General features: G+C 38.1%; 1 protein-coding gene across 1 annotated transcript in view; it reads left to right on the top strand.

Annotated features, from left to right (window-relative positions):
* The window catches only part of TGFBRAP1 (transforming growth factor beta receptor associated protein 1), a 38,657-nt gene that overhangs the window by 2,176 nt on the left and 25,349 nt on the right, over positions 1-11,132 (top strand). The window contains exons 2-4 of the mRNA XM_050333840.1: positions 1,753-2,454; positions 9,496-9,690; positions 10,625-10,779. Coding sequence (XP_050189797.1) covers positions 1,770-2,454; positions 9,496-9,690; positions 10,625-10,779 — 1,035 coding nt within the window. The 5' untranslated portion in view covers positions 1,753-1,769. The remainder of the gene's footprint in view (positions 1-1,752; positions 2,455-9,495; positions 9,691-10,624; positions 10,780-11,132) is intronic.

Below are 11,132 nucleotides of genomic sequence, written 5' to 3'. Positions count from 1 at the left end.
TGTTTCTTTTGATCATGTTTGGGGATAACATGGCTGTATAGCCAGAGACTTGCATTATCATTTTACCTTAGGCTATTTCTCTAGTGCTTTCTGGGTTTGTTTGGGTTTTTTTGGTTGAAGGACAGAACAGTAATTTACACTCCAGGTGAGGATGGAATTTGAAATTTTAGAAGCCCAAACTAAAATCTTTTTAACTTCTGAAAGAAAGCTGAAAAACAAGCCCTGAAGTTCTTGGCATTAGTCACTCCTTTCTCTTGGTAACATTGCTTCTGGCTCTATTCTTAGTTTGATCTAATTTTATGTAGTGGTTACTTGCAAGTTGTGAACCTTACCTTTTCTCACTCAGTTCTGTTTTTTTTTTTTGCCATGGTTTTCAATATTCTCTCACAAAAGCAAAGGATTTTGTTATATGAAATAATTATAAACTAAATTCATTTTGACTGTGCTTAGTTTGAGGTTTGCTTACAGGAGCATTTTTTTTGATGTTGGTCTCTCTGTTGGTCCACAGAAATTTCATTTGATGTTTGTATCTCCGTTGTACCTTTGGACTAGAAGCAATTGATATGTAATATCTTAAATCCACTCTCAAGACATTTAGTGTTGTGTCTTCCCTTGTGTTGGCTGAGTGGCCTTTACAGAACAGTCATGACAAATTAAAAGGTGATTAAACAAGGTCGGCGATTTCTCATCTACTTTTCTTTGGAGTGTTGAGCACAGCTGTCTGCTGGTTTCTTACAAAAAATAACGCAAGTCTGGAGTACAGTAAAGGTGCAACTGTTTGTAAAATACAATTAATTGCTTCATAAATTGCATCTGTCCCTTGACGATGTTTGATTGCAAAAGGGTAGGTATATTTTGTAGAATAGATATTAGAAGTGCTGCTTAGCACTTAAAGACAGACTTTTGGGATGATTTTGATAGTAGAGAACACAAAGTCCTAATTTCTTTGATATTGCAGCTTGAGTTTAATTAATGCTTTATAGGCTATGCTTCCAAATTTTCTGGGTGAATGTGCTTTATAATTGCTGGTGCATATAGTCTGGTACAGAGAATGTGTAAGTAGCACTGAATACAATGGACCATTCTGCAGATATTAGAAAACAAAACCAAATCACAAATCAACAACTTTTATTATGAGTTGGATGATATTTTGCATAAATTTTTATTTCACTGGCTTGGAAGTTACGTATTTCTGATTGCTGGAGAGTAAGGAATGTAAAGTATGTGTTAAAATGCAATAAGCCTGTGATATTTTATGAAGAGAGTATGTACTAATAGGCCTACAACTGAGTGTAAAGCAACATGAGATGTTAACTAATAGCACTGAACGCCTTGTGGCTTCTCAACAAATCTAAGACCTGAAGCTTGTCTGTTTTCATGTACAGGTGATAGAAACACGTGCATGACAGGTTTATAAATCACTAAGTACTGGCAATAACCACTTGTAGTGCCAGAGTGTCTGAGAGAGCCAATAACATGCTGGTTACATGTGGAGAAAGCATCACTTCAAAATAGCTGGGTGCTCTTGTGAATCTGTTTCAGAATAGGTTTGAAGTGGAAGCATAAAATTTGATTAATTTCTGTGGTTGTTAGTGTGCTTGCTCTGGCTTGTGTAATTGGGTTGGAAATAGAGTACAGGCTATTAAAGAATGCAACATTTAAGTTTTTGTATTGGTGAATATTAAATTTCTACCTCTGATATTTGATTATGTGTGTGGAGCTAAATAGTGTGTTTCTTTTCTCTTTAATCAGATCACCCAGAAGACACAATGAGCGTTAAAGCTTTCAAGCTCGTTTCTGCTGTTGAGCGGGAGATGTTAATGGGAGACAAAAATTACATCAACATTGAGTGCATTGAGTGCTGTGGGAAGAACCTCTACATTGGAACCAATGACTGCTTTATCTATCACTTTATGTTGGATGAAAAGGTATCAACAGCTGGAAAAATAACTTTTGCTGCTACCAAGCAACTGCATAAATATCTGGGCTTGAAGAAGCCTGTGAGCGAGTTGAAAGCAGCCTCTGCCCTCACCAGACTTCTCGTGCTTTGTGACAACACGATAACACTAGTTAACATGATAAACTTGGAACCCGTCCCCACCGGTGCCAGGATCAAAGGAGCTGTGACGTTCACGTTGAACGAGAACCCCGTGAGCGGGGATCCGTTCTGCGTGGAGGTCTGCATCATCTCAGTCAAGCGTCGGACCATTCAGATGTTCATGGTGTTTGAAGACAGAGTCCAGATAGTCAAGGAAGTGTTTACTCCAGAGCAACCCTGTGCTGTGGCCGTAGATGGATACTACTTATGCCTTGCACTTACTACACAGTATATAATTTTGAATTATAATACCGGCGTCTCCCAGGATCTGTTTCCTTATTGCAGTGATGAGAAACGACCAATTGTGAAAAGGATAGGCAGACAAGAGTTTCTCTTGGCTGGCCCTGGAGGACTAGGTGAGACTGAGGATTTTAATTTTTTGCCTTTTTTTTTTTTTTTTTTACTTCTACTAATGTCTTTCACTTGTGAAGCAAAGCTTTACTAATCGAGTGTTTTGCATCATAATGATGATTTACTTCACAGGTCTATATTGGAATGCTGAGGTAAAAAGGGAGATGGTAAATTTTTGGTACTTAATACTGTTATAACTCTCCTGTTCTTTTTTTCAGTGCACAAAAATCTGTGGTTATTTGTATTTTAATCATGTCTGTAGAAAGCTTCATTGCTGTATAGACAGCTAAGAGCAGTAGTATCATGCAGCCCTGAGCAAAAGAATTGTTTGGTACCAAGTGAAACTTCAGGGGTTGATAGGCTCTCTGTAGTGATCAGTCAGACTGGGTTTGAGGAGCCCTCTGTTGCTATAAAATTGTTAAATTTGTGTAGATGTGTTAATTTGGTTCTCAGTTGCTATTTAGAGGAGTTCACACGAAGTCCATTTTACATTGAAACTGATTCACAAGTAAGTTTGTTGTACTACAGTGCTAGTAAGAAATTTTAATGGAAATAGACTGTATCCTAACTCCTATTAAAATAAACTGTCTTAACTGTAGATGTTGTCAGATACTACCCAGTTTTTATGCTCCCATTTGCTTAATTTTTTTTTTAATAGTGCTTTTCAGATCCATATTACAGAAAATGGTAGTTTAACAATTGTAAAACCAAAGTTAGATTGTGTGAAACAATGCTCTTGTCTAATAGATAAATGACTGTAAGGACTACTGCTGCTGTAATCTGTCTAAATCAACAATATGCTGTGGGGTCAGTAATCTTGACTTGTTTTTTTTTTTTTGAAAAGCTGCAATATCCCAGAGCTGACAGACCACAGGCAGAAGGTTTTCATGCTGTTTCCCATATGACTCTCCTTTTCAGAGGTGCAATGTGTGTATTTTTCCTGACATATTAGGAATAGCATGTTCTTCTATTTATGTTCTTAATTCAGGGATCTGAATTTGGCTTTTTAAAATAAATTCCAAAGCAAAATAAAGAATGGAGTCAGTTGCTTATATTGAAGTTTTGTCTCATGACCAGAATGGGATATGTATATCAACTCACCAATTTTTCTTGAAAGAAACAAACTCTTACTAGAATATCAGTTTATGCAAATTGAAGATTTCCAAAATGCACTTTTTTTCTTCAGAATGTAGGGCTTTTCTAAGTCATTTTGGCTACCCAATTCTTATTGAAACTCCCTAGTTGCTTTAAATGTGAATATGTATTTGTAGATAGTAACTGTTTTAGTAGTGCTGTAGAAGTTTAAATTTGTGAATTAGCTGTCTGAAAATATTTGCTTTTGACATATTACTAAGAAGATCACAGTCTTACTTTTAATTTTTATTAATGTTTTTAAGAAAGTCAAACCAGGTTCTGTTCAAGTAGTTAATTTCTTTTTTGATTTAAGAAGAATACATATACTTTCAAAAGCATAACTGTATTAAGTTAGAAAGCAGAACTTTATTTAGTCTGACCTTTGCTTTTATCTGGTCTCCTGTAAGAGAGAAATACAATGAGAATGTTACTCAGAAAATCAACGTACTTGTCTAAGTAGCATGTCTTGGGGTTAGAATATCAGGTATGTGAGATATTAAGTAAATGCACTTCTGCTGTTCTAAACATGCTATAAACCACCCTTTTGCTCATGATACAGTCTATCTTGTACTGCTAGACTGGCAAAGTCTATCTTGTACTTCCTCAGAAACCTTGAAGATTGTTTGGTATCAATTGTACAGTGTTTCCTTGCCTAACTCAGCTGTGGGTTGTTTGTGTGTTTTTGTTGTTTGATTTTTTTTTTTTTTTAATCTCCTGTTTTCTATTCCATCCTCGTTGTTTTGACTAGTACTGTCCTTGCTGTTCTTCCTTGGTAAAATTCTTAGTGTCTTCAACACTTGTCTCTTCGAGGTTACGAAGGTGGTTGAGCACCTTTATAATAGATAAGCACTGTGATTCTTGGAATTTGAGGTAGACTTCTGCTGTAAAATGAATGGACTTGAAAAGGCTCTGTGAATCTTCAGTTCTAATTCTGATTTGGTTTTGTATGTCTCACTGGTTAAGGCATGCTTGTTTGGCACTTGGTAAAACCTCAGTGCTAAATCCAGCCTCTTACTGAGGTGGATGTATTCTACATTAATATATTTGGCTTTATAGTGTTTGAAGTGGCATATATTTAGATTAATTTACTTTTGAGTTAAGACTTGAATTTAGATATGCAGAAAGCAAGTGCTCAAAATGGTCATCAAAGTAAAATGTCTTTGAGTTATTAGGTATGTAACTTTTTTCCTTACCTGGACTCTTTGCATTTAAGATTCATTATTAGAATTGTTCATAGCAGATTCCTGATCTTAGCCATTTGGTACTTTGCTTTCTCTGCTTGCAGTTAGTATTTAGATTGTTCTTTCAAAAGGAGGAGGAACTTAATTTTTGATGCATCTTCATTTTGTCCAGTAATTAGTTCATTTAGAATTAAAAATCACTTCTTTCTGATATGTATGAAACTGTGTTTACAAAAATTCAGTTTCTGAGTTTCGGAAGCTGTTATTGCATGTTTTTAATCAGCTTTCCTGCTGTACAAAGGCTTTAAAATTGCAGCAGACAGTTCTTGCATATTGGCACAGGGTGTGCTTCTTAGTACCAGCTGGAACAACTGCTCCAAAACATCAGAGGTGTCAGCTTAGACTGAGCTCCCAAGAGGAGGTACAGCTTGTTGAGCCTTGAGCTGAAGAGAGCATCTTCTACCTCCTGCAAGGAGTCTGGAGCAGGGGAGAATGTGGTCCGTGTCCACAGGAGACGTGTGCTTCCTTAAGGATTTCTGTTGCCATGTAAAGGAGGTGCAGGAGGAGGTCAGCAGAGTGCACGGCATTGCAGATGACAAAGAGGAAATTGAATCTTCTCCAGGACCCAGGTGTGAGCCTTGTACCTCCAACTGTACAGAGGGAAGGACAGGCTAAGTCTCTGCTTGTTCTGCGATGGCCAAGGCTGGAAACTTGTGACTTTTCGTAACAAAAGAAAGGAAGTACTTGTCATAACCAAAGAAGGAAGAATTCTCCTTCTCTGCCTGCAGATCTACATCTGTTTAGTAAGTTCAGTGCTCATAGTAGCACATGAGGAACAGGAAGTTCTGTCCCAACAAATCATCTGAACCTTTACAATGCCGTAGCACCAGGAAGAATTAGCAAGTAAGAGTAGTGGGACACACTCTCATACTGGTGATGGAGGTTTTCTCATCAATCCTGCTGGTAAGGAAGAATGTCATGAGGAATATGTGGGTGGTGCAGGTCACCAACTGATTGCACAGCTTGTGCTGACAGGGGTTTTGGCATTTATGACTATGGATCCCTGTTTAAGGAAGTAATGGGATCCACCAGGCCAGGTGAGGTAAAAGTGTTTTTTCCAGCTTGACTGACCAACTTGGTGAGGGGTATTTAAATTAGGTGTGGTGATGGTTGTAGGCTGAGTTGGTAAACAAAGAATGCAAGATGGCATGATGAGAGACTTTATATGCAGCTAACAGAGCTGAAGAGGCCCTGCTTCAGGCTTATATAGACAAAGAAGTCTTTACAAAACAGCATAGTAGTGAAAGCTCTCTTTTTCTGGGAAATCAGCACACCTCTGTGTTAACAACTGAGGGGCAGGGTTACTCTGAATGCAGGAGCAGTAGGAAAATGTGGTGATGTACCTTGGAACAAAGGAAGAGGGAGATGAGAGTTTATGCGTTAGGGTTAGAGAGCAGACTGATATGGGCGACATCATGGTCACTACCTGCTAGAGACCACTTTATCAGACAGATGATGTAGGTAAGACCTTCTTCAGGTAATGGGAAGAAACCTTCATTTGTGGGTCCTAGTTTTTAGGGTGCTCTTGAACCACTCCAGTACTTGCCAGAGGGCCACCACAGCAGGGCACAAGCAGTCCATGAGTTTTCTGGAGTGCATTGATGGTGACTAAGGAACTGATGAAGCCGTGTGCTCTGTTGAATATAAGTGTGTTAGCAATGTCATTCTCATACTGAATCTGAAACACAGCACTGTACCAGCTACTAAGAAGAAAATTAATCCAAAACCAGGACAGAGGCCAATGTCTGTCTGGCATTGACTCTGCTCAACACCATGAACAGCTAAAAAAGGAGCATATCAGCAGCAAAGGAAGGCTAATGGATGCCCACTGTTAAATAAGGTGGAGGACCTGGTGCCAAAGGGCATGGAAAAGGCTGAGGTTCTTAATGCCTCCTTTACATCAGTCTGCTGGTATGACCTTCCTTCAGGTATTATCAGCGCTTAGGAACAGTGGGAAAATCTGGAGCAACAAAAACCTGCCCTCATCAGAGAAGGATCAGGTTATAGAACATTCAAGTAAACTGGACAGACAAGACCATGGGGCCAGATGGGATGCGCCCATGAATGCTTGAGGTTGATGTCAATGTGAGACCAGTCTTTATTATCTTTGAAAGGATGTGATGATCAGGGGATGTTCCTCAGGTCTGGAAGAAAACAAGTGCCTTCACTGCTGTCTTAGGTGACCAAGAGAAAGGATCCAGGCAAGTACAGGTTGGCCAGCTATACCTTGATCCTCAGGAAAGTGATTGAGAAAATCCTGGAAGCTATTTCCAAATATACAAAAGTCAAGAATGTGATTTGAAGTAATCAACATGCATTTAAAAAGGGACAATTGCCTGACCAGACTGAGTGTCTTCTATGATTGAATGCCTGGCTTGGTGGATGACGGGAGAGCAGTGATACTGTGAACTTCAACAAGGCTTTTGACACTATCTCCTGTGACACCCTTTGTAGACAAACAGATGAAGCATGAGCAAGAGAAACAGTGAGGTGAATTGAAAGCTTGACTGGAAGGTTTGTAGTGAGCAGGAGTCCAGCTGGAGGCCAGTCACTACTCTTGTAGCCCAGAGGGGACCAATGTGACGTCAATACTAACGTCATCTTTAAACAACATGGATTGTGGGAAGAGCACACCTTCATCGAGTTTGGAGAGTATACAAAACATTTCTATATCTCTAGGTGCTGAAAACAGTGTAGCTGTGTTTTGGGTAACTCTTGTAACCTTTGGATAGCCTATGCAATTTTAATATGGAATTGATTACTGGCTTCATCTCAAGTTTGATCAAATGCATTCCTGTGCTATAAAAAGGCTGTGGTTTCTGACTGTAGTTGTTATATTTATTGGTATCCTCAGGTGAGAGCTGGATGAAGACAGAAAGTGCATCATTCTACCACAGAATGATATACCACCTAGCTATTGAGGGCAGAGGGATATAGAGAGCTATTGACTTGAAAAAGCACCATGCATTGCTCTACATACCCTTTAACTTCCATAAAGGATTTTTTAAAATTACCTAAAAAGAGCTCTTTCATTTAAAAAAAATGTGATTTATAATTATTTCTGTTTAAATGTCGGAGAAATAGAAAACCTAAGAATTCATATTTTAAATATAATAAACTCTAAATTTACTACTGGTTAGTATGTGTTTAGTTCAAGTTTTCTCCCACTTTTTGAAATGGGATTATAGCACAGAATAATAACTAAAAACCTTTAAAAGTGGACAGTGCAGTTGCCTGACATAAAATTTTACTTCTGAGTCATAAGAATATCAAGACCTATAGAGTAAATTGGGAATCAATATATTATGAGCCCCCAAAAAAGTATTTTCTGTGAGGTGCTTTGGTTGAAAAGCTGATCATTGTAGTGAAAAAGAACCCTTAGTCAAGGGGAAAGGGTTGATAATTTAAAAGCTGCCCTAAGGGATACAGAAGCTTAGGTGAGATTCTCTACACCATAGTTCTGTAAAAGTCTACAACCTTCTGTTTTGTTTTCTGTTTTCCCTTTTTATTTTTTTTTTAATTCCAAGATGGTCCTTCTACCCAGCTCGCCTTGCCTCATTATCCTCTGTTTAGAGGAGATTTTGTAAATTGAATAACATAATCTTTTAATCTCTTGTGTTCTTTAGAGCTCAGACTTACTCTGCCAGCTGTCAAGTGGCTCACTGCTGCCAAAGATCAATTTTCATGGGCATGCCTTTTTAATGGCATGAGAATACTGGTTTTAACGGGTATGAATTAATATTTTGAACAGAAGCTTACATACTGCTTCAGGATGGCTCAGCTGGTAAATGTTTACTGAACTAGGCCTCAGAATGTTGACTGAAATTTTTCTTCAGTCAGTGTCTCAGAAAGAATTGGGAAATACAAAGTAGCATGAATAGAACCAGTGGCATGCAGTCCTAAAGCAAGTCAGAAGTCTGTTAAGCTAGGACGAAGAAGGAGGACAAAATAGACAGGAGGAAAGATAGTGACAACCCCCCCTCCCCAAATTAATTGAAGTTTTAATCTGGTTATTTCTAAAACAGCATAGGAGTTATCCTTGGGATATTAGAAAGTCTTTACTCTGTGCTGCTTTATAAACAACCTCTGCATTTTTTTCCAATGATTGAAAACACAGATGCTTCAGAGGAAGTGACTCATCCCAAGGAGCTGGACGCTTGTTCTGTGAAAACATTGCTGTATCAAAAGTGAAGAAGTATAAGTAAACTGTTGTGTCCACTGAAATGCTCTTCAGATATTTGGTACAGCAAGGAACTAACATGCCTGCATTGCCAGACAGCTCAGGCAGTGCAGATCTGCAGCTCCTACTAAGGCAGGATTGAAAGCTGGGTCTCAGTAAATGTTAATGTTCTGAAATTTGAACTGCATGGCATAATTCTTATAAGAAAACCCTGAAGCTTACTAAACTTGAATAATTCTTTGCACTTTCTTCCAGTATTTGTCTCTTCTCAGTTTTTGGTGTTGTCTGTTCCTATGGTGAAGGAGAAGGTAAAAAAAGACTGACCTGAAGTAACTATCAGGTCCAGGGAGGTGTGATATGCTGTTGTCATGCTACCTGTATCTGTTTTGGGAGTTTTCATCTCTGTACCTTGGTACCCATGCTTTGTGCTGGGAAAACAACTAGGCTTCAACTAGAACGAACCTCAGGCTTTTTTTTTTTCCTCTTTGCAGGCATGTTTGCAACCGTAGATGGGATCTCACAGCGTGCCCCAGTGCACTGGTCAGAGAATGTGATTGGGGCAGCTTTGTGCTTTCCTTATGTGGTGGCTCTCGATGATGAATTCATTACGGTGCACAGCATGCTGGATCAACAGCAAAAGCAAACCCTGCCTTTTAAAGAAGGTCACATTCTACAGGACTTTGAAGGTACTTTGTTGCATCAGTAATTCTGGAACAGCCTGCAGTCCCTTTGTTTGTTTTTTTAACAAAATATATAGCAAGTATGTTGACTGTTGAAACTTACTGCAACTGCTTTGCTGGTTGGAGTCCTGCAGACTTCAGTAATCCAAAATTCTATGCTTCTAACAAAATGTATGCTCATTAAATGTGCTCTAATTGTCAAGGTAATTGTTGGGTAGGAGTCCATGGGATTAGAGCTTTTTTTTTTTTTTTTTTTTTGTAACTTGATTATTTCTTTCAAATGAGCAGTGTTAATGCTTCAAGTCAATAATTGTGAACTACTGATATATTGGCTATCCTGACAAAGTTCTACCAGATTAGAAAAGAATACAAAAGAATAGTAACGTAAAAAAGATCTGTGTAAGAGTTTTAAAATTGGATATAAAGAGTTGTTATACAAAAAAAAAAAAAGCAAACATTTGTTTTTGTGTGTTCTTCAATTAAGAACTCTGAAGTGTAGAATACTTTGTGCTACTACCTTTTTTTTTCAGAAAAGCTACAAACTCTAGCACTATGAACTGAGTGTTACTTGCTACCTTTGATTTTCAATGTAAGTCTGTGGAAACACCTGGCAGTTAAAAGTCCTTAGTCTCTGGAATCTGGGCAGTGATTTCAGTGGCCTTTATAGCTTAGTTCATCGTGAGTGATTATAGCCAGTTTCACTTCGAGTTGAACAAACTGTGCTGTAAATAAATAAATTTACCATTGTCTCTCTATTTCTGAGATGGAATTTGCAGGTAAACTACTATCTAATAAATGAGGTAACAGCAAAGGTCAGTTTTGGAACTTTAACACTGCTTAGGTTCTTGAATCTTATATTGTATATCTTAAAGCTTATTGCTGAAATTGTTTTTTTTTCTGTAGAGAATGTACACAGAATATGTCTGTTTGTTCTGTCCAGGAAAGGTAATTGTTGCTACGAACAAGGGTGTGTATATCTTGGTGCCACTACCTTTGGAAAAACAGATTCAAGATCTTCTAGCTAGCCACAGAGTAGAAGAAGCCCTTGTTCTAGCAAAAGGAGCTCGAAGGAATATTCCAAAAGAGAAATTTCAGGTCTGTCCTTCCTTTAATTTTAACGAAAACATAAATTTCACAGTGGGGTCATGTATTCCAGTGTTCAAGTGATTGGAGAGGGTGGGGGAGGAATTTACATTGAAGAGAAATTGTAATACCTTTTATGATTTCAACCTGAGGAAATAGGTGTGGCTGCTAAATTGGTTTGTATTTGTAAAGGCTGTGATACTGGCAGGCTGGATGCTGTTGCTCTTCTGGCATTTTGTTGGGGTTTATTTTTTTTTTTCCCAAGAAACTTGATAGAATTGAAAACAAAACAAAACCAAAAATATAGTGACAGAAAATCCAATGCTATGCTTCCTTAGTACTAGGTTCAGTTATTATTTGCTATT

Source organism: Myiozetetes cayanensis, unplaced genomic scaffold, assembly GCF_022539395.1.
Source record: "Myiozetetes cayanensis isolate MyiCay16 unplaced genomic scaffold, myiCay2020 scf5-8, whole genome shotgun sequence".
Taxonomy (NCBI): domain Eukaryota; kingdom Metazoa; phylum Chordata; class Aves; order Passeriformes; family Tyrannidae; genus Myiozetetes; species Myiozetetes cayanensis.
This window is presented reverse-complemented; position numbering and strand designations above follow the sequence as displayed.